A 24,798-nucleotide genomic window follows, 5' to 3' on the forward strand; every position below is an offset into this window, starting at 1 on the left:
TATTCACCTTGCGTTTGAATACATTTTTAGTTATTTCTTAATTTATTTACTTTTTCTTTCTTAATAAGTGATATCTCTTTCTGTATTTCCCTTTACTTCTTCTTACCTCTTCCTAATGGACACCATGATCTTTGGAAGCTTGAATCTCAAGTTTGTGGCTCCCTTGGGCATGCTCCATATGAGCAGAGTTCATATAATAATAATAATAATAATAATAATAATAATAATAATAATAATAATAATAATAATAATACTTAGGAAGCAGACCCTCTCTCAAGCATACTTTATTAAAAGTAATGGCTACTTCAGCAGCATTACACTTGTAGAGATTCTTCTCTATTTTCCGAATAGCGGCTTTTTCCGTGCTACTTAGACAGGCTAGTAGAGCGCCTATGGAGGTCATGATCAAATACAGAGCCAAAATTGGTGTATATATTTGAATTTTACAGATAAACTATGATACCATAGTTATCAAAGTCATTAACGATATATATATATATATAGATGCTCTCTCTCTCTCTCTCTCTCTCTCTCTCTCTCTCTCTCTCTCTCTCTCTGAAGCAAGCGAGCTTTCGTCTGGAGCTGCCAGACATCCTCGGGCTGGGAAGCTGAGGGTGGAACTGATCTTGAAGCGGTGTCCGTCCTCGTTTATATTTGGAGTGACAGCAGGGGAACCGCCCATGCTGATCTACTATTGGCTGGTGGCGGTAGGTCTGTTCGTTTTTCATTGGTGGATTGAACCGGGTCTCAAGCACTTTCCATGCGTTGATGGTTTCGATACTGTAAGTCCTGCAGCCGCCGTAGACCTCTTAGCGGCGCGGTTACGTCGATGGGCGTTTCGCTTTGTATGCTGCGGGACGTCACGGCTAACTTGATTATGATTGGCTGCGGGAGTATCTCGTTCGGGGGCGTCGTCTTCCGTGCAGATCTCCAGCAGCGTACGGAGCGAGGCTTCGGGTATGTTGAGGGGGGGGGGGGGGGGGGGGGGTGGGGGGGGGGGGGGGGGGGAGATCTGCACGAAGAAGGCCCCTTTCTCCACCCACCGAGGACAGATGTACCGCCAAAAGGACGGCGTAGCGATGGGCTCCCCACTGTGGGTACTCTTCGCTAACTTTTACATGGGAACCGTGGAGGAACGAGTCTTCGCTAGGATGCAGCAACCCCCGCAGATATGGACGATATATCGACGACATCTTTGTTCAAGTCGACGCCGAGAATGAGGTAGACAAGCCCTCCGTCAGGCATTTCAGCAGTGCAGCGTGCTGAATTACACTGTTGAATACAGCACCGACGACCGGCTCCCCTTCCTCGACGTCCTTGTGAGTAAGACGGAAGAAAGGCCTCCGTACTCCGTCTACACAAAGAAAACCAACCTAGGACTTTGCCTCAATGGTGACAGCGAGTGCCCCGCCAGATCCAAAAGCACGACCGTCAAGGCCTTCGTCAGGAGAGCCCTCACCCATGCTCGACCTGGCAGGACACTCATCAGGAACTCGACCGCGCCTCCCAAGTACTCGTAAATAACGGGTATTCAAATAAATTAATAAGCAGAGAAGTCCGTACAGCCCTGGAGAAATGGTACGGTAGTGAGAGCCCGCAACCACGCCCCCAGGATAATATCAAGCTGTATTATAAAGCCTTCATGAGCTCACATTACCGTGAAGAAGAGGACTCAGTCAAGAAATTATTTCTGAAAATGTATCCCCGACCGACGACACCAAAAATATCGACCTAATTATCTACTACCAGAATCGGAGGACGCGCGACCTAATTATGAAAAATAACCCTCTCCACAGGTACGAGACCCCTGAAGCAGACGCATGTGGTGTACCAGTATACATGCCCAGTCCGCGGTTGCAGCGGCGCCTACGTTGGTATGACTACCATGCGCCTGTCGAAGAGACTCTCGTGCCACGCCCAAGAGGGGGCTATCAAAAATCACGCACGCACCAAACATCAAGAGGCCATCTCCCGGGATGTGATCATCCAAAACACGAAGATCATCGGGAAGGCCCCTGATGCCCGTCGGTTACGCCTGCTGGAGGCGCTTCTCATCCAGCAAGTAAGACCTACACTAAATACGACGCAGGAAGAATTTCTCCTCCTACGAGTATGAGAAGACCTGCCACCACAATGACACACGAGCACGACAACTCCACGGAAGACGGACGCCCCCGAACGAGACTCCCGCAGCCAATCATAATCAAGTTAGCCGTGACGTCCCGCAGCATAGCGAAACGCCCCATCGACGTAACCGCGCCGAATAAGGAGGTCTAGGCGGCTGCAGGACTTACAGTATCGAAAACCATCAACGCATGGAAAGTGGCTTGAGACCCGGTTCAAGCCACAATGAAAACGAAGACCTACCGCCACAGCCAATAGTAGATCAGCATGGGGCGGTTCCCCTGCTGTCAACTCCAAATATAAACGAGGACGGACACCGCTTCAAGATCAGTCCACCCTCAGCTTCCCAGCCCGAGGATGTCTGGCAGCTCCAGACGAAAGCTCGCTTGCTTCAAGAAAAGAGAGAGAGAGAGAGAGAGTATATATATATATCGTTAATGACTTTTGATAACTATGGTATCATAGTTATCTGTAAAATTCAAATATATACACCAATTTTGGCTCTGTATTTGATCATGACCTCCATAGGCGCTCTACTAGCCTGTCTAAGTAGCACGGAAAAAGCCGCTATTCGGAAAATAGAGAAGAATCTCTACAAGTGTAATGCTGCTGAAGTAGCCATTACTTTTAATAAAATAATAATAATAATAATAATAATGTCAGCTGTCCAGTATCTAAGCTTTATGTAAACACCTCTGTCCCTCCCCCCACCCGGGGTCCTTGGACAAATACACCACCACACAGGGGCGAGGGAATAGTGAGTTTGTGTTTTCTCGAAGCGACAGTTCTGTGAGGTAGACTTGGAATGGAAGATAGGATGACTGGATTTTTTGGCGGTTTAGATTAACTGTTGTGTTCAAGGCCTGGATTTACCTGTTTCTTGTTTACGAACTAGAATATTCGTCCTCATATATAATACATATATAAGGGCAGCTACTCTAATTCGTAAACAAGAAACAGGTAAACCCAGACCTCGACCAAACGGCAACTAATCTGAAACACTGAAATTCCTATCTTTCATGCCAAGGCAATCTCTGCATTCCAAGTCTACCTCACAGAACTGTTGTCGTTTTCGGGGAAAACAGAATCACTATTCCCTTCCTTGTCCTGTGTGGTGGAGTCGTATTTGCTCAGGGTAGCGCAAAGGGGGGGGGGGGAAGGAGGAGGATGAGGGCTATGCCCCCCTAATAAAATGTCGCTCTGGAAACTAGACAGCGCTATTGCAAACGTTCGAGCGTGTATGTGTCTGTGTATATGTATGCGTCTTCTCCAGGACAGAGGTGTTTATATAAAGCTTAGATACTGCCCAGATGACACACGGATTTGCACAACAGCTTCGCAAATGAGCCTTTTGCGGATATGGGAGTGTCTAGGGGCCAGGCGATAAATTGGCCCAAGAGCGGAACGGGGGAACAGTGATCTGTAGATTTTGGAATCTCTCTCTCTCTCTCTCTCTCTCTCTCTCTCTCTCTCTCTCCAGTGTATATATACACATATACTTGTTTACTTGTAAGGTTTGAGAGGAAACATGTACTGTCTGTGGAAACTAAGTTCGGGAAGTGTGAGCTGTTTAGCCAACTCTCCTTTATGGAAGGGAAGTATGTTGAATGCATTTGAAAGGAAAAAGGGATAAAAAAAAGGTAGAAATTTACTATTTACATATTACGTTTGGCATGAGAGGAAACGGAAGGGATGAACAGTTTTCTGATAATATAAAGAGAGTGGTAAACAAGTTAATAAAAACTGACAGAATGAAAGTTTGAAAGTATATATACAATATATATAATATATATATATATATATATATATATATATATATATATAATATATGTATATATACAATATAATATATATATTATATATGTATATAAATAAGGAGGTACTTTTATTGGCACTTGACTCAACTATATAAAACATCTATAACTTTTGAAAGGAATTCCAAGTATATGTTTCACTGTAACACAAAAATAAATAATTAACATTTCTTTAACGAAGTGAGTTCGGGTCGATTTGACATTCAGTCCAGAATGTTAAAAATGATTCATTATGTATGTTCATCTTTTGTTCTGACTTCTTGTTAAGATGACGAGGCCTGGGGTACAATAAAATAATAAGAATAGTCACATTTACATCTCTTATACTCGTAATAATTAGTATATTTCAGTACGTGACATTAAATAGCACATGATACATAATTTTAACGCATATGACAACACAATTATGATTAATGAGGAGTTGTTTTAATTACAACTGGCAAATCGTAAAACCATTGACGTCATACCGGATCACACCGCTACACTACTAGTGACCTTTTAACCTATGAGATGCTTTGTGTTCTCTTTCTGGTGTCTCACACACGCACACACACACACACACACACACACATATACATATATATACTATATATATATATATATATATATATTATATATATATATATATATATATACATGCACATTTGTATGTAACACATTTTTCTTATTATATTTTTTCTCAAGTATTAGCTGAAGAGTATATATACAGAAAGTATCATTATCCACATTCAAATTTTTCCGCCTTCTTCTTACTTACTGAGACGTGAAACCTGTTCTTGTAACAGGTATATATATTTAATCCTCTCTCTTTTATTATTTCTATTTAAGCCGTGTTTTTGCCGTGACTGTCGAGTGCAGCGGGGAATCATTATTAAAAGTATTCGAACAAATATATCACCTCTCGTTGACTTTGCGTTGACCTCTTCGTCAGAAGGTCAACGCTGATAGGTCACCTTCCAGGTGGAAGCGTTTAATATTTATTGTCTACTACGACTCAAAGAGTAGTTTCATTCCAGTGTTTCTGGAGTCTTGTAGCTATAAAATGTAAGAACTTTTGTAAACTCTTTCTGGAAATGTCATAATGCCCTTATAAGTATATATATTGGGGAAATGTTACTAATAACTCTCGTTGATCGATGATACATTTATTATCCATGGAAGTGTTTAGTAATGAATTTTTTTATATCTTTAGTTGACAACTTACACAAAACAGAAACACAAGGATGATATTCATAACGGCAATGCAGGGCTGAAAAATATACGTAAAGAAATTCTATATTTGCCTTTGACTAATCGATACTGTGGCTAATCAGAAGCCAGTTAGAAACGCCAATGATATCGGTTGTGGATATTTACCGTCACCGGAAAAGTAATCCATTTTTTCCCCTTGATAAAAATAGACTGTATATAAAAATCTCCACATAAGTAATTCAAATTGTTCTTCATCTATATTTGTCCTTACTCCATATTGTCCCGTAATCCATATTTTTCCGTAATCCATATTTCTCCTTACTCATCTTTGTTCCTGAATTCTCCATAATCCATATTCTTCCTGAATCCACGTCTTTCTAGATCCATATTTGTTCTTTGTCCTTATTTTTCCGTAATCCTTATTTTTCGTGTATCCATGTACTCCATTATTCCATATTTTTCATATTTCATATTTTACTTTATCCAGACTTTTCCTTATTTCATATTTTCCTTAATTCATATTGTTCCATAATGTATATACGTAAATGCATAATCCATAGTTTTCAATAATGTATATTTATCCTTACTCCATAGTGTTCAATAATGTATATTTACCCTTAATCCATAGTTATATATTATATTTATCCTTAATCCATATTTTTCTGATTTCTATATTTTTTCTTAACCCATAGTGTTCCATGATATATATTTATACTTCTCCCATATTTTTTTCTTAACTCACAGTGTTCCATAATGTATATTTATCCTTAATACATATTTTCCTGAAGCCATATCGTTCCGTAATGTATTTTTATCCTTAATCCGTATTTTTCCTGAATCCATAGCGTTCCATAATGTATATTTATCCTTATTCCATATTTTTCGTTAAATTATAGTTTTCCATAATGTGTATTTATCATTAATCCTTATTTTTCCTGAAGCCATAGTGTTCATAATGTATATTTATCCTTAATCCTTATTTTTCCTGAAGCGTTAGTGTTCCATAATGTATATTTATTCTTAATCTGTATTTTTCCTTTACCCATAGTGTTCCAAACTGTGTATTTATCCTTAATCCATATTTGTGAAGCCATGGCGTTCCATGATGTGTATTTATCCCTAATCCATATTTTTCTCTCATTCATTTCAGCTCCACCAAGGAATCAACATGATCTACATCGCTGGTTATTCCATGTCTCTCATCGCTCTCTGCATCTCTCTGTTCATCTTCTGCTTTTTCAAGTAAGTTCGTCTTCTTCTTGGGTTCTGTTTCATAATTAGTGTAATTGTCAATGTTGTTTATTGCAAGTAAGAGGTCTCTTTTTCTCTTAAGAAAGCATTATTATTTTGATTATTATTATTATTATTTATATCTCAGTCATCCTATTCGACTGGGTGGTATCTATAGTGTGGGGTTCCGGGTTGCATCCTACATATGGGAGAGATGTTATTTCCCTCTATCGTTCTATGGACATTTCTGGTTCTTAGGGCCTGATCTTGTGCCGCTGTTATCGTTCCTTCAGTTTCCTTCTTGAGCTCTTCCCTCAGTAGTCATTGCCATGTGTCATCGCTGGCTAGTTCTTTAGTCTGTCGCATGTATTGTCCGTGCATTGGTTTGTTATGCCATTCCTCTGTTCAGCATGTCTTTCTCCTGTCTCTGTATATTTCTGGATCTTCGTCTACTTTTGTTAGTCCTTCTTCCCATGCACTCTTGAGCCACTCGTCTTCACTGGTCTGCATATATTGCCCCAGTGCTCTGTTTTCGATGTTGACGCAGTCCTCAATGCTTAGTAGTCCCCTCCCTCCTTCCTTTCGTGTTATGTATAGTCTGTCCGTATTTGCTCTTGGGTGTAGTGCTTTGTGTATTGTCATATGTTTCATTATTATTATTATTATTATTACTATTATTATTATTATCATTATTATTATTATTATTATTATTATTATTATTATTATTATTATTATTATATTGGATTGTGTTGTAGGTAATGCACTCATTAATTACAATTCTTATGGAATCATGTGGTGTTTATCCTCTTTCGAAATGTGCTGAAAGACATTTTACTAACTTCAGAATGTTACATATCTTTCGGCTGAATGAGTCTGGGAAGATCTTAGGATAACATTTATTTAAAAAATATTTTTCTCATCTTCATGATCTTGTGACACCAACGGTACAGGAAGGCGATCATTGCTTGCTGAAAGGGAAATCGAGAGTGAAGAGATTTGCACCATGGAATATGAACGGTGGTACAGTAAAAATTAATGAAAAGGGCCTTAAGTAATGCCTACAGTGCACCGCGTGAGGTACACTGACGGCACTACACCCTTGAGAATAAAGGCTAGGAAACTGTCGTAAATTTTCATTAATTATTGCATGATTTTCAGTCACATTTGGATGAGAGGTGGCCATTTTTGTGATGATTATATTATTGAGCAGCGAGACTATCAATATTCGTGAGAGCAGTTATCGATACCGCCTTCTATTATATACCGCCTTCTATATAATTAGATTTCATTGTAAGGATCACGACATATATCTGTGAATGTTACTTCCTTTAGGACAGGTTTTGTACTCAAATCCATATTTTTGTATTAAATCCAAATTTTTCCCAACTCCAAATTGTTCTTCGATCCCTATTTTTCATGAATCCACGTCTTTCATAAATCCATATTTTTCCTGTATCCATGCTCTCCATTATGTCATATTTTTCCATCAATGGATTATTGATTATTTCGTAGGTGTAAGTATCCTGAGACAAGCTGTTTTTTTTTTTTTTTTTTTTTTTTTTTTTTGGGGGGGGGGTGGAATTATTCTCGATTGAGACATGGTAATAGCAAAAGTTCACTGCCATGCTGAGTATCCCTATGATTCTTTACTTTCCTGATATTTATTTCTCTGTGTGTACCTTCATCCATCATCTGTACATCCTTGTTTATTCTCTCCCATCTCCTTAAACATCCAGCATCCATCCACACACCTTTTTCCCTCCTCTCCACCTGCTGCTGGTGCCTGCTGACGCAAGGTTTGTCGACTTAGAAAAAAAAACCGTAATTTCGTGGCTGTTTACCCACCAGACATATCTGTTATTAGGTGTGTGGAATTGTGAAATTGGACCCATATTCGGAAACGTAAGTATTCCCTGTCCTTGGAAAAAGGATCTGTCATAATCTAGCGTCGGTGGAGATTGAGATCGCAGCTGTGTGGAGTGCCAGAACAGATTGAAATCTCCCCTACCGTATCCCCCCCCCCCCCCCCCCCCACCCCCCCCCCCCCCCCCCCCCCCCCCCCCCCCCCCCACCCCCCCCCCCCCCCTCCCGTCTCTCTCTCTCTCTCTCTCTCTCTCTCTCATACCGTCTTCTCGTCAGCCATCAATGCGTGTGGTGTGTTTACTTCCAAGATGGCCTGCGGTGATATTTAAAAAAAGAACAAAAAAGTTAGATCTCGGATTATGGTCGTATCAGCTTGCGTGTTGGTCCTCTCTCTCTCTCTCTCTCTCTCTCTCTCTCTCTCTCTCTCTCTCTCTGAGGCGCTCGCGTTTTTACCTGGCATATACCAACAACGGACCCCAAACGAAAACAGATTGATTGCGTCGATAACCGGACGCGTGTGGGACATATTTCTTTGCTTATCTAAGTGACGGTGAGTTCCATCACGGAGAGTATAAGGTGCCATAATGGACGCCATTTTTAAGGTGGACAGGATAAAGGTACATGAAGGTAAATGTCCAAGATATAGAACGAAAAGGTTAAACATGTAGAGGGGGAAGTGAGCAGGTAAAATCATGACGTATAGAGGCATGTTTGCCGTATATAGGTTCATTTATACCTTTTTTTTTTATATATCTCCACTTGTATCATTTTATTTACAGTTTCAGAAACTTTGACAATACATGAAGGGGAAAATCTAAAAATACAGGGGAATTAGTAGGTAAAATCTTGACTTATATAGGCCTGCTACCGTATACGGTATAGGTTAATTCATATTTTTTTCAAATGTACTTTTTTTTCTTTACAAATTTTGACAGGCCATGAAAGGAAACATTAAAAATACAAGGGAATTAGCAGTTAAAATCTTGACGTATATAGGCCTGCTTACTGTATATAGGTTAATTTATACTCTTTCTATCTACACTTATATATCTTTTTTTGCAGTTTCAGAAATTTCGACAAGACATGAAACGGAAAAGTTTAAAATACAGGGGAATTAGTAGGTAAAATCTTGGTGTATGTAGGCCTGCTTACCGTGTATAGGTTTATTTATACTTTGTTTTTTTTAGCTCCAATTATATATATTTTTATTTAAAGTTTCAGAAATTTTGACAAGACAGGAAAGGGAAAAATTAAACAAAGCGAATGAGCAACAAGAAGCGTGAAGTATTTTTTAAAGTATACTCACGTATTTTAGGTTACATTTTTAGAAATATTGACGAGATATGAAATGGAAAGATTAAACATAGCGTACTAAACAGATATAAGCGTGACGTATATAGGCCTGCTATCGTGTATAGTTTGATTTGTAATTTTGATATATACTTATGTATATTTGCTATTTGGGCATATTTTATCTCGTATACAATTCCTTTTGCAATCAGAGGTATTTTCATCAGCTAGTGCCTTCTTATCTAGAATTCTCAACCAATAAGGAAAGGTGTAGACTGACAGAGTCAAGATAAGACAATAGTAGCTGCTGGAAAAGCCTGATTTCAAAAGGAATTGTGTATTTTCATTTACAGTTTCAGAAATGTTGATGAATCAAACATACAGAGGAATGAGCAGCTAGAAGCGTGACGTATAAAGGCCTGCTTACCTTTCATACAACCGTTTTTCCCGATCGTTTTAATGGTATCTATGTATTTCTATAAGCAATTTCGGAAACGTTATGGTGATTAAGTTTACTGTTATCTTATTAGTTAGTCCAGACGAATTCTTGTGTTATTAGGCATGAGGTCTGAGAGGAGTTATGTCATTAGTTACATTATACAGTTAGTGATGTTATTTTCGTTTGGGTGGTAGTGGATGTCACTTTAGAGCATGAAGTCTTATTTTCAAAGATCCCTCTTTGAGCTAATGCCATTCTGTGGGCCTGGCGTGTTTTATTATTATTATTATTGTTATTATTATTATTATTATTATTATTATTATTATTATTATTATTATTATTATTATTATTATTGTATGCTGGAAACAGACCTTTTTTCAAACAAGTTTTATTAAAAATAATGGCAGAATTCACAGCATTGATTTTATATAATATTCTTTCAATTCTCCTTATGATTTGTCTTTCTGGCACGCTAGTATTATAAAGCAGCTGTCCAATCTTCATCGTGCTGTAGGTCGTCAACGGAATTTCGGGCTGGTGTTATCAAAGTCCAACTGGTTATCAGGGACAGGCTGGAGTCGTCAACAGGTATACAGGTGTGTTTCGTAGGTCGGGAACAAGCCGTAGTCGTCAGGGGGGTCTATCCAGTATTCCTTGTTTTTTCGTCTTTTCTGGTTTTCTAAAGGCGTCTACATGTTTCGGCCACCTCGTTTGGCCGTCTTCGGGACGGGATCGCTGAGTGCAATGGTCTATGTCGGTTGTTGTTGTTTAGGATTAAGCTGGCTTTATGCCAGCACGGGCTCTTGCTCATAGAGCAGCCCGTAGGTCATTTGAATTTTTTGGATGTGGAAACAAAGGTGATTTTTTAAGGATATGAGGTGAGCCTTTATTTATGATTCTATGGGTTATGCACGTGAAATGGTATGATTTGAAAAGGAAAGGAAAGGTGAACAGGCAAGGTTACAAACCCCTTTAAACCCTAAGGTACCCATTAGTAGGAGATAAAGATCGATAGTAGCGAGTCCTGGCGAGTCAGAGATAGCCAGTAAGGAAAACGAAAAATTTATAGTCGTAGAAAAACGGAAAAAAAAAGCACATTAATCTATGGAGTTCAAGTACCATATTTCACTTAACGACAATAGAATAAACAGCGCCGATCGTTAGTGATAGAGATTCGGCGAGAGAAAAACGAAATATTATAAGTTCTAGAGAAAGCAAAACAAAAGTAAACAACAGCTTAAGCGGTAGTTAGAGTGACAGTTGAAATATTCGGTCGTTAGACGTTAGGCGGCCGAAAAACGAGGGGAAAGGAGGGATTGTTTAGTAAAAGAAAAGCAGTTAATGCTACAAACAGCACTTTTCTCGAAGGAGGTCATCTGGGAGACTGCTCTCTAGGTCCAACAGAACGTGGACGAGCTCAGAGAAACAGTTTGATAATCGTTCTATAGCCTCAATAAATATATGCTGTTCAGGAGTCCTGAAAACGAAATTTCTGATTGGAGGAAGTCATCTGGAAGGGAGATCTCAAAATTGAGGGCTTCTTCGAAGATCTCTCCAAAAAGTCGTTCATTAAAGTAGCGATTATCGGCGAGAGCTCTATTTAAGAAGTCACTGAATTCATCAATGGTCATCAGGAGCTTGTGAATTCCTTGCTCTCCTACGAACCGGAATTCACTTCCAGAGGCGACTGATCTGAGTTTCGGTTTGCAGGTCTGGATTCCCATGTCTTGCTTAACTGGGAACTCCTCTGTTTGTGTTCCAGCTTCGGCATACAAAGCGGAGCTTCTGTGATTGTCTCGACCTGCATATCTTCAACTGGTTGTTTTGGTTGTTCTGTCTGAGTTCCTGCTTCAGCACGAGCAGGAGTCGACGTCGTCGGCGATACGAAGGCTGGGGGAATAACCTGAGGGGTTGGTTGGGGGCATTGACTGAGGGGTTGAGGGAATATCCTTAGGGGGCGGGGGGGTTTGGAAGGGGTTTGGGAATTGGAGGTTGGAGGGAAGGAAAGGATGAGGGGTTTGGGATATAATGACGAGGTTTGGGGCGTTCTGCAAGGGAAGGTTGAGGAGCTTGTGGTGGAGGTGGTCGATTCGTTCTTGGATCGATACGTGGTTGACATGGTGGTCGCTTGAGGGCGATGGTTGTCTTTCTCGAGGTCTTGCTGGCGGTGGGGAAATGCCCTTCATCCTCCAGATTTTTTCCAGTGCTGACAGGGCACCCCTTGAACCATGCATGATGAGGACTGATGGCAGTTTGGGCATCGGGCAACAGTGTGGCCTTTTGCCTTGAATTTGTTGAGGCAAACGTCGGTATCATGCTTCTGGCTGCAGATTCCACAGACATGCGGGTGGGGCGTGCAACTCCCTCCTGTGATGCCCAAACCTCTGGCACTTGAAACACCTGAGAGGTTCGGGGATAAAGGCTTCGGTCTTGTAGTTTCCGAGGATCCCAAGGCTGATGAAGTCTGGAATTTTGCTCTAAACGTAGCTTCGACTTTTTGAGTTTCTTCTTCAGTACCATCTCTGTTTTTTCACTTTGCAACGTGAAGCAGTCAATATGCCTGGTACTTCGAGAATCCGTTCAATAGTGACATAGGAGGGACTTTGCAAATCATGCTTTTGATGACTTCTCAGCAGGGTCCAAAATGGAGGCATAGAGGATCGTTTCTTCAGGAGGTCTGCAGACTGTTGGTCTTCGGGGTAATAATGAATTCCCCTTTCAGATTCGGTCGGGCTTGGAGTTGTGCTTAGGGTATTTTTTCTCAAGTGCTAGGACGGCCGCATACGATGTCTGGTGGTGTTCGTTGGGAAGTTGCTTTGAATTTTAGGGAGTGCCTGAGTCGTCATGGTAGGTGCTGGAGGCGTCAAAGGTTTAGGAAGGTCGATGACATTATTTAGGGCTTTTTTCCGTTTCTTCTGGACTTTCTGGAAGCCCTGATCGTCGAGGAGGGGCGGTTCCCCTTGCTGGGAGCCAGGAGAGGACGGCCGCTTCTCTGCCATCGTCTTGAGTCAACAAAGCGAGCTGCTCAGATTATGTAATGGCCAATAGTATTGCGCAAGGATGACGTAACGTAAAACGTTGCCTCTATGTCGGATGAATTCACGCTATTTATTGCATTCGGGTGGTTTGAAGAGATGGGTACCTCACTTTTCATTGGGCAATACCTGTGACGTCACGATCGATGTCACCAGGGGGCCGGTTGCTGGTTGGCTGTCCTCTTCGTGAGCGGAGCCTCATCCTTGTTGGTGATGGTGGAGGCCCTCTCGAAGGGCGTGCTACCAGGTCGTCCTCAGGGCAAGAGCTTGAGCTTCGATCACCCTCAGGGTTACTAGGGACGTCCTCAGGATGAGAGCTAACGTTATTATTATTATATTTTTTTTTTTTTTTTTTTTTTTTTTTTTTTTTTTTTTTTTTCTCTATCACAGTCCTCTAATTCGACTGGGTGGTATTTATAGTGTGGGGTTCCGGTTGCAATCCTGCCTCCTTAGGAGTCCATCACTTTTCTTACTATGTGTGCCGTTTCTAGGATCACACTCTTCTGCATGAGACCTGGAGCTACTTCAGCCTCTAGCTTTTCTAGATTCCTTTTCAGGGATCTTGGGATCGTGCCTAGTGCTCCTATGATGATGGGTACGATTTCCACTGCATATCCCATATCCTTCTTATTTCTATTTTCAGATCTTGATACTTATCCATTTTTTTCCCTCTCTTTCTCTTTCAACTCTGGTGTCCCATGGTATTTGCGACATCAATGAGTGATACTTTCTTCTTGACTTTGTCAATCAACGTCACGTCTGGTCTATTTGCACGTATCACCCTATCCGTTCTGATACCATAGTCCTAGAGGATCTTTGCCTGATCGTTTTCTATCACTCCCTCAGGTTGGTGCTCGTACCACTTATTACTGCAAGTAGCTGATGTTTCTTGCACAGGCTCCAGTGGAGGGCTTTTGCCACTGAATCATGCCTCTTTTTGTACTGGTTCTGTGCAAGTGCCGGGCATTCACTTGCTATGTGGTTTATGGTTTCATTTTTCGTATTGCACTTCCTACATATGGGAGAGATGTTATTTCCGTCTATCGTACTTTGAACATATCTGGTTCTTAGGGCCTGATCTTGTGCCGCTGTTATCATTCCTTCAGTTTCCTTCTTTAGCTCTCCCCTCTGTAGCCATTGCCAATTGTCATCGCTGCTAGTTCTTTAGTCTGTCTCATGTATTGTCCGTGCATTGGTTTGTTGTGCCAGTCCTCTGTTCTTTCTATCTTTTCTGTCTCTGTATATTTCTGGGTCTTCGTCTACTTTTATTAGTCCTTCTTCCCATGCACTCTTTAGCCACTCGTCTTCATGGTTTTCAGATATTGCCCCCAGTGCTCTGTTTTCAATGTTGACGCAGTCCTCTATACTTAGTAGTCCTCTCCCTCCTTCCTTTCGTGTTATGGTAGTCCTGTCCGTATTTGCTCTTGGTGTAGTGCTTTGTGTATTGTCATTGTTTCCTGGTTTTCTGATCTATTGCTGCGGAGTTCTGCCTTCGTCCATTCCACTATTCCTGCGCTGTATCTGATTACTGGCACTGCCTATGTGTTTATGGCTTTTATCATATTTCCGGCGTGAGTTTTGACTTGAGTATCGCCTTGAGTCTCTGCATATATTCTTTCTGATCGTGTCCTTCATCTCTTGGTGTTTTATATCTCCTCCTTCCATTATTCCCAGGTATTTGTATCCTGTCTCATCTATGTGTTTGATGTTTGCTCCCATCTGGTAGCTTTATCCCTTCAGTTCTCGTACTTTGCCTTTTTGTATGTTGACTAAGGCGCATTTTTCTATTCCAAACTCCATTCTGATGTCCCCAGATACAATCCATTACAGTCTGGATTTAGGGTATCTATTTCCTTGATGCTTTACCATAAAGCTTGATGTCGTCCATGAACATCAGATGGTTGATTTTGTTGCCTCTTTTCTTGAGTTGGTACCCGGCATCCATCTTCTGTAGTACTTTTGTCATGGGAATCATGGCTACTACACGAAGAGTAGTGGGGACAGTGAGTCGCCCTGGAAGATCCCTCTCCTGATATTAACCTCTGCTAGTCTTATTCCAGAGCTTGTAAGTATTGTATTCCAGTTGGGCATTGTATTTTTGAGGAAGCTGATGGTATTTTCCTCTGCCCCATATATTTTCAGGCATTCTATTAGCCATGTGTGTGGTATCATGTCGAAGGCTTTCTTATAGTCTATCCATGCCATGCTTAGGTTGGTTTTCCTTCTCCTACTGTTCTTCATTACCATTTTGTCTATCAGGAGCTGGTCTTTTGTGCCCCTACACTTCCTTCTGCAGCCTTTCTGTTGGTAGGGGATGGTGTTTGTCTCCTCTAGGTAGTTGTATAGCCTTTCACTGATGATACCTGTTAGTAACTTCCACATTATTGGTTGGCAGGTGATAGGCCTGTAGTTACTGGCCCCTAACTTAAATTGAAGCTTCCAAAGAATATGATGTCCATTTGAAAGAAGTAAAAAGAAAGTAAAAGGAAAATACAAAAAGACGAGATCAGTCATTAGAAAGGAAGAAAATAGATTAACAAATTAACACAAGATTTAAGCCAGTTTATGTCCTGGCGAAGTGAAATGTCAAACTCAATTGTATTACGTGTATGTGACCTTGACAAGTAACTCAGTTCTAAACTTTATATGCAGAATCTACTGGTCAATTTTTACCAGATACACATGTAATTGTAATAGCCAAAACGACCTCTTAAAATCTCAAATTTCTGTGCTCAATTTTGGATGCGCATGTCACTACAAAGTCTTGAGACCCAACTTCAAAGAAATATGAAGAAATCATGATGTCCGGTAGCGGGAAACTAACCCGCGATACCATAACCACGACAAGGTCACCTTGCCGACCTGACCACGAGAAAAAATACATATTTTATGTATCGTGTATATATATATACATATATATATATATACATATATATATATATATATATATATATACATACATACATATACATATATATATATATATATATATATATATATATATATATATATATATATATATATATATATATATATTTCAGTTAGAATCATTTAGTAATTTTTTCCAATCAAGACGATGACAACAATAATACATAAAGGAGATAATTAACAATCTAATTTATTATATTTAACAAAATGATTTATTTATTAACTATCTGGAAAATCATGAGCTTCAGAATTTGAAAAGATGATGACTGTAACCAAAACAGTATGATAATAAGGATAACTGTAATATTGATCATTATTATATTTTTGACTTCACATCCAAAGTATATAATTATTTTTCATTATTCCCATTCTAAAATTTCCTCTTACGATAAGAAATGTCCAGAGTATTCGCTGACAGTGGATTGAAAAGCCACTAAAGAATTCACGGCTAAAAAGTCCACCTGTTGTTTCATGATCAGTATTGGATTATCTACGCTGAGCTGGTTGCTCTTGAAACGTGATAGGCTCCCCTCCCCCTTCCCCCTTCCCCCCCCCCCCCCCCCCCCAATACACACACACACACACACACACACACACACACACACAAGATCTCCAATCGCACTGGAGGAAGCCATGCCCTCACACACCAGTAGATACATGCGTCCTCACTACTGTAGAACATATCCTATACATGTAGACATGTTGCACACATGTGGTAAAGATGTGGGAAACACTATAGTAAAAAATGTCTTAAAACATTTTGGCAACTTGTTACTTGCATATGGAAGAGGTTGGAAACTGCAGTAAAACATTGTCTTGAACATATTTGCAATTTGTTGCATACATGTGACTGAGAGGCTGGAAACTGGTAAAGCATGTCATATACATGTGGTAAAGAGGTTGGTATCAGTATAGTGAAACATGTCAGCAACTGGTTAGGACTGCAATTAAGTCATTGACTTGTATGCAACAACTTTGTGATGTGTGTACGATAAGTTGTAGATATGTGTTTATGAACGACTACCTTTGAATGTTTAAATAACAAAATACATTGTGAAACTGGTGTCCCTATTTTATAGTGTGCCAGAAGAGCCTTTAAAAAACTGATATTGTAGATTTAGAAATAAGCGATTAAAAAATCAAATAGTTTTCATAACTTTCTTACGAGCTAATGTCAGATCACATATTTTTTTTATGTGAATGCTCTTAAAGCATACAGTTAACTGTTGACTCTAAATTTCCACATTTGTGCTTACAATTTTTTTTTTTTTTTTCATTTTTTTTTCACGATGCTTGTCTGGCAAAGTTTACTTCTTAGAGATAATGATTTCTTTTTTATTTCGTTATGTTTATTAATATTATTATTACTATATTATATTTACGTGCAAAGGTATACATAGCTGTAATTGATAAGATGATGTATCAACCATTCTGAGAAAGACCCTTTATCGTACTCGTTGTTCGTGAGTATTATTCTAATACCAGTACGTTTTATATTAAAACTCAAATAAACTTGATTGGAAATGAATAACAAAATAGTAGAATATTGATAGTTGCATAATTCCTTGAATACTTCATTAAATCCTTCAAGTTTCTTTGGGCAGATTCAACATATCACCTTAAAATGTAAACTTTCTTGAAGGAGTTACATGAAAAAAATAACACCATTCCCCTTTAATGGTAACGAAATTGCACGAGTTGGAAAGTTGCCAGACTTTGAAGTCTAGTTAAGGAAAACTTTATTCCTGGCGCCAAAGTAGTTTTGATGTGAAACGCCTTAATTTAATATATTTATTATATAAATGAATATTGATCACTTGCCCAATTGTTCAGTGCATTAATATACAATTAATAACCGTACCTCGTTTAAACAGCATGGTATCTGATGGACATTTTTATTTAACAAAGGTTACACGTTTTAAAGGACCTTCTATCCTCATTGTCTGGTAGTCTTCAAATACCATCGTGATTAAATAAAGTCCTGTTATTGAAAAGAATATATATATATAATATAGATATATATATATATATATATATATATATATATATATATATATATATATATATATATATAAAGGTATAAGCCACGAAGGAAAAATAAACAATGGAGGTTCTGCAAGATCTTTCGATTGAACGTCCTTTACTCAGCAGACAAACTGACTTACATGAGAAATATAGGGCACAGGAAAGGTCGTATAACTGACAGATAAGGATTATAAGGAGATTAGTACCTAGAATCCGACACACCTGGAGAATGAGTAACCTTTCCAAACAAGCATAAACATGGGTACAATTTAAGAACAAAAAGATTAAGTCCAACTGCTCAGACACAGGGACAACACAATTAAAGGATTATACAGGGCGACAGCTGACCACAATCAGATCTTTGGTAAAGAAAAACTTATTCACAAAACATATTAAACATACATATACAAAGAAAATATCTCTAAGGCAACTAATTTGTATTTAAGTCTGTAATTATATCTTTGGGGTCATTCTTAAACATGTTTCAAATACAAGGGTCTAAATGAAACAGGCCACGACTAATATTAAAATTGCAATGGGGAAGTAAGTTGTAGTACAGCAGATTCTTAAAGATTTCGTGATAAGACATCTTTTGATCTTGCAATTACTGAACTACCAATCTAATTTATTAGGTGGTTGTTTTCACTTAAATGAATGAATATTGCATTAGATGTTTGCCCAGTCTTGACAGAATATTTATGCAGTTTTAATCTTACTTCTCAGCCCTTGCTCGACTGTCTGTGATAAAAGGAGGGGCAGTCCATACATGGAATTTTATATATTATGTTGTTACTTTCCCTGGGGCCATTTTTATTAACATTCCTTTTAATGTGTTATTATAGGAAAAAACAAGATTGAACCTAAAGGCTTTTAACAATGATTTGTAATGGTTTCAAATCCGTTAAAATAAGGCAAACTGAGAATGTTCTTAGAATTTTCTTTCTCCATGTTACTTACACTATAAAACTTTTTGTGGGCTTTATTATAAAACAATATTTAGTATATGTGAAGGATAACATAAACTCTTTCCCTATTTTTCCTTATGTATTCAATTCTTGATCCAAATATTGGGGACTGACAATGAGCAATGCTCGTAAAAACATAGAAGAAAGAATTGATATTTTGATGTTAAGATGGTGGCCTGAATAGAAACGTACCCTCAATTTCTCATGTAAGTCAGTTTGTCTGCTGAGTAAAGGACGTTCAGTCGAAAGATCATGCAGAAACTCTGTTGTTTATTTTTCCTTCGTGGCTTATACCTTTATTTATGGATTTATCACGTTCCAAACTTTCGTGATTCAGTTATACATACATACATATATATATATATATATATATATATATATATATATATATATATATAGATATATATATATATATATACGCGTAGATAGATAGTTAGATATTACACACAGTCTTCAATACTATGAAAACCGATAGTAAGTAAAACTAGATTTAGTTTCATTACAAACTCTGAGGAAAATTATTGTTTGCTTTCATCGTTATATAATGAAGGACTTTTTTTTTTCCTAGAAACGAGTGGAACAGTTCACCCTTAAGTACACTTGAAAAGACTGACAGCGTTCATGATGTGATTGGAAGAAAATGTGAAAAAAAAAAAGCGTCACCAATTAATCATCTTTAGAACTAACACTTGACCCAAAATATCTTACTTGTAGAGTCCTATAAGAGGGTTACACAACACGCCATTGATTTTAGGAGAGATCTGGATGGAAGAACTAAATAATTTAGGCTTTCAGAATATAACCAAAATAATTTTTCTTTTTACATTTGACCTACTCAAAGCTATGAAAATTTAAGGCCCTGAAAAACTGAGAGAATTATGTACACGTGACCTGGAGGTCATCAGAAGGATTTTGTAATGATTTTTTTAAATCTTACTTTCTAACACTGACGGTGAGTTCAGGATGTAAGGAAGAGAGAGAAGAGAGAGAGAGAGAGAGAGAAGAGAGAGAGAGAGAGAGAGAGATTACTTCAGTTAGCTGTACGGTGCGTCACCGTGGCCTTAGTAACATCACGTAATCATCCAGGCATATATGTTGCATCTCTTGTGCAACTGGCAACCTGTGAATCGGGACATATTCGCTGATCCATCTGAATCCGTTCTTTGTCTTTATATAAATTGCTCAAACATTTTTGGTGGCTTTATTACAACACTGGTAGATTGACGAAAGCTAATCGATTGTCATATGTTTTTTACTTTGCTAGTTTGAATCTCGTGTCTTGCCAAATTCAGTGACTTTCTTTTGACTGTCACCGATGGCATACTCATTATAAATTATTTATTTAGCTGTAAAGCAAATAAGAGAATAGCTTCAACCCTCAAGTGAGTTAAAATTCGCTAGGAGGCTGAAACAGTCTAATTTAATTGTTACTTACTCTATAAAGTTGCTGAAAATCGAAAGAGTAACGCCTTCAGGAGCCATTTTTTATGGTAAATAAATCTTTGCTGGAAGAAAGAATATATATTCACATATATACATATACATACATGAAAGGATGGTTCCCTTTGATCAGGAAATGCTGTCTGGATCGTACGTATCTATCAAAAGGAAGTCAGTGTAAAAGATTTGGCTTCGTTACAGCAATGCACGAATGCTATTGACAAATCTCGATGTTCACTTCGCTTGGTACTCGAATATGCTGTATTCGACTTTGAAGCCGTTTTTAAAAAGAGTTTCTCTAAGATTGTCTTTTCTCTCGATTTTGTCGTGTGACTTTGATACATAATCCTGGTGATTTTACCATCAGCTGATTTTACCACCAGGTGATTTTACCCCCTAGTTATTTTACTGCCGTTTACCGCCTAGTCATTTTACTGCTAGGTGATTTTACCACCTAGTTATTTTACTACCAGGTAATTTTACCACCTAGTTTTTTTACTACCAGGTAATTTTATCACCTAGTCATTTTAGTACCAGGTAATTTTACCACCTAGTTATTTTAGTACTAGGTAATTTTACCACCTAGTTATTTTACTACCGTTTACCGCCTAGTCATTTTACTACTAGGTGATTTTACCACCTAGTTATTTTACTACCAAGTGATTTTACCACCAAAGGATTATACTACCAGGTAATTTTACCACCTAGTTATTTCCTGACCAGGTGATTATACCACCAGGTAATTTTACCATCTAGTTATTTTACTATCAGTTTATTTTACCACCAGGTGGTTTTACCAGGTGATTTTGGGAAAATTGTTTGACCTTGAACGAACTATAGATGAGGCAATTATATAAAAAAAGACAGCTTATATTAGCTTGCAGGTAATCACGTGACTAGTCTACCACCCACTTTGTTTCAATAAAACTTGTAGATCATTCTCCTCAGCGTATATTATATACCATAGCTCCTTCACATATTCTGGAGGAACAAATATGTCGTGTACAGCGTTTTTGAGTTTCTTTTAAAATTCTCACATAACTGCTCCATAACAATCATTTGTCCCAAACTCCGCCCTCTTTATTGTAAACTACACTACTCTTCCCCTGCCAGTCCTGCTATTGTGTGTCTTACTTTCTCAGTCAAAATTTTACCATTCATCTTCCCTTCTACACTTAGTAGAATTGTGTTGGTATAGTTATCATAATTATCACACTTTATACAGATGGTTCCTTTGGATCTTTTCCCTCATCTAGACGTACCTTACACATCTTAGTCAGCCACTTAGTCAAACTAAAACAATTTGAAAGATAATCGTCGTTGACAAGAGACTCCATTCTTTTTCTTTTATTTTTTATTCTGGGATCCATTTGCTCAGTAACTATCCTCTCTGCACTTGCATCCTTATAAACAACTTGTTCTCTCTAAAGTACGCGCTTTTATTCAGTCATCTATTTTGTTATGAAATTTTTCCTTGGTTATAGTACACTTACATATTACATGCATATGGAGAGAGAGACAGACAGACAGACAGAGAGAGAGAGAGAGAGAGAGAGAGAGATCCACGCGAGTACGAACGATCTTCTCTCAAACATCCCGTCGTGTTTGTATAGATCTTGATCGATCACCTCCTACCCCCTCCTCCCCCTCCTCCTCCTCCAGGCCTCTCGTGTTAATCCACCGAGTAGAGTAGATTTGGAAGGGCCACTTGGCCCTTATCCCATCTCCATATTAACACGTCAGCGGTATGATGAATAGGACTGTCTGGTCTGTAGGCCTGAGGAATAATAGTCCTTTTTTTTTTCATTTTTATTTCCCTCAAATGGCCTTTTTACGCGACCATAAATTGATTCTCTCTCTCTCTCTCTCTCTCTCTCTCTCTCTCTCTCCTCTCTCTCTCTCTCTCTCTCTTTCAGAGATTTTTTCAGGTTTTTGTTGATTTATCTTTAAAATTCTGTGCAAAGATTTTTATCTTCTCTCAGTCTGTTTAATTTTCATAGCGTGTTTCAACTCTCTCTCTCTCTCTCTCTCTCTCTCTCTCTCTCTCTCTCTCTCTCTCTCTCTCTTTGACTTTCAGATGTCTTTCAGGTCTTGTCTTATATTTTTCCAAAAGTCTTCAGTCAGATATATCATTACTTCAAATTGTCATTGTGTATAATTCATTTCTCATAATTTTTTTTCGCTATAATTGTCTTTTCCATTTTATTCCAGTGATTAAATTTTTTTATAATAAAGTGGAAGAAAAAAATTTAAAAAAAGTCTCGATTATGAATGACAGAAAAAAAAGAAATTTAAAAAAAAAGAGAGGTTTTAAAAACTCCATTAATGGTGTACTATATAAACCAGACGCTGTGTTCAGTGATTGTCTGTGTTTTAAGAATTTTGCAATAATCTCCAGTTGACACATAATTCAACAAAGAACTGCTGGCGATTTTATCTGGGTATATAATTGTTTGTTCGTTATATATTCCTGGCGTGACAGAAAACATTGTTGCCTTAAGGGCAAGGTGGTCCTCTGAAAGCAAGCAACCGCCTTCTACTTCTTTTATATGGATGTATGGGGTCTTCCTTCTGTCTTCCCATGTCAAGAAGTTTTCTCTCTCTCTCTCTCTCTCTCTCTCTCTCTCTCTCTCTCTCTCTCTCTCTCTCTAAATCAGCTTCACTTCGAGTGTTATTAAAAGAAAAGGTTAATAAAATTTAACGCGCATGTTAAGCAGTACAGAAAAAAATTTTCAAAAATAATATAGTGTATTTCTTTTTATTTTCATTTCGCGAAACTCCTTTTACAGGCCTTGATACTTCTGACTTGAAATTCAAGCTTCCAAAGAACATGAAGGCGTTCATTTAAAAGAAGTAACAGAAGGTAATGGAAAATAGAAAAAAAAAGTGATCAGTTATTAGAAACGAGAAAAGATAGAATTAACAGACTATTAAATAAATAGATTAAAAAATCTAAATAAATTTTTTCATAAACCGCTTCCTCATCTCCTTCGTTTCTCTGTCCCTTCACAGATCGCTCAAGTGTAAGAGGGTGACCATCCACAAGAACCTCTTCGTCAGTTTCATCATCAACAACGCCCTGTGGCTGCTGTGGTACGAGTGCGTCGTTGGGAAACCGGATGTCCTCTTCAGCAATGGGGTACGTGTTGGCCCTCCCGAAATTCTCTTGATTTTTGTTAGGGATTATCTAAATGGCACTCACACACATATTATATAAATAATGTATATATTTCCATTGTACTTTCAACAAAATGATTAAGTTTATATATATATATATATTATATATATATATATATATATATATATATATATATATATATATATATATATATATTATATATACACGGAAACATGCAACTACAAATGTCGTTCGCTGAGATCAATTCAAAAAAAAATTGCTCTACCTCGGGCATATCTCTGTAGGGGAATTATAGTAGTAATTAATAAACTTCCCCCACCCCCAGTGACATTCCCGAGGTCACTCAATGGGAATTGTAGTAGTATAATAAATAAACTATCCCCCTCCCCCCCCTCCCAGGTGATATTCCCGAGGTAGAGCGAAAGAGATATCAAACATTTGTCGCTTAACGCTTGTGAATATAAAGAAAAATAAGTCATGGAGTACGAGATAGCGAGTCATATATACATATAGTAATATAATAGAATAGATATATTATAATATATATCTATATATTTAGATATGTGTGTGTGTGTGTGTGTATGATCACTTACTACAACTCAACGAAGGTATTGGTTCGAGTCCTTTTGGAAGTAGGTGAGTTTATCCCTTTTGTTGAAAGGTATCACCTAATTATCTATGGTGAATTCGATACGAATAGCCTCATGACTCCTTACTCTCTAAAAATACAAAAATATGCTTAAATTTAGCGATATCTTATTTAGTCACGATAGCCATACGTGTGAATCTCTTTTGCAGGAAAGTTCTGGGTCCTTTTGCGTGAAATATACAAGTTTTAGCTGATACTGCACTGATTCCAAATTACTTTACACAATAACTAGCTTTGGACGGTAACGAGTCTTAGATTTTATTTGTTTATTTTTTATTTAATGTTTTTCTTTTTGCATTTTTTTCGTGTATTTTCCTTCGGAATCAGCGACCTTGGATGACCTGACACCAAACTTGACGCCATTATGACTTACAATGGAAAATTCCTACCCACCTTCCTCTTCCACAACCAACCCCCAAAAACGGGGGGAAGGACCATATTAAAGGAATTTAAAAATCCACTAACCTTCAATTCAAGGAAATGAGGAAGAAACAGCTCTTAATTAGCAGAGACCTAACCCTTTCAGCCATCTTAAAATAAGCAAGCCAATTATACTAAAAGGTATAGTAGTATAAGATCTGTTTGGTAAATATGCAAATTGGCCAGTGTTTAAAAAAAAAAAAAACAAAAAAAAAAAACTAGCCATAAAAAAATGGCCGTAACGTT

General features: G+C 38.2%; 1 protein-coding gene across 3 annotated transcripts in view; it reads left to right on the forward strand.

The window, feature by feature from the left end:
- LOC135220016 (calcitonin receptor-like) overlaps window positions 1-24,798 on the forward strand; it is a gene marked incomplete at its 3' end in the record, with an annotated part of 456,589 nt that overhangs the window by 420,791 nt on the left and 11,000 nt on the right. For all 3 annotated transcript variants that reach the window (XM_064257312.1, XM_064257311.1, XM_064257314.1), the window contains 2 exon segments: window positions 6,280-6,371; window positions 23,357-23,483. In XM_064257312.1, coding sequence (XP_064113382.1) covers window positions 6,280-6,371; window positions 23,357-23,483 — 219 coding nt within the window.

Source organism: Macrobrachium nipponense, chromosome 1 (genome assembly GCF_015104395.2).
Source record: "Macrobrachium nipponense isolate FS-2020 chromosome 1, ASM1510439v2, whole genome shotgun sequence".
NCBI lineage: Eukaryota > Metazoa > Arthropoda > Malacostraca > Decapoda > Palaemonidae > Macrobrachium > Macrobrachium nipponense.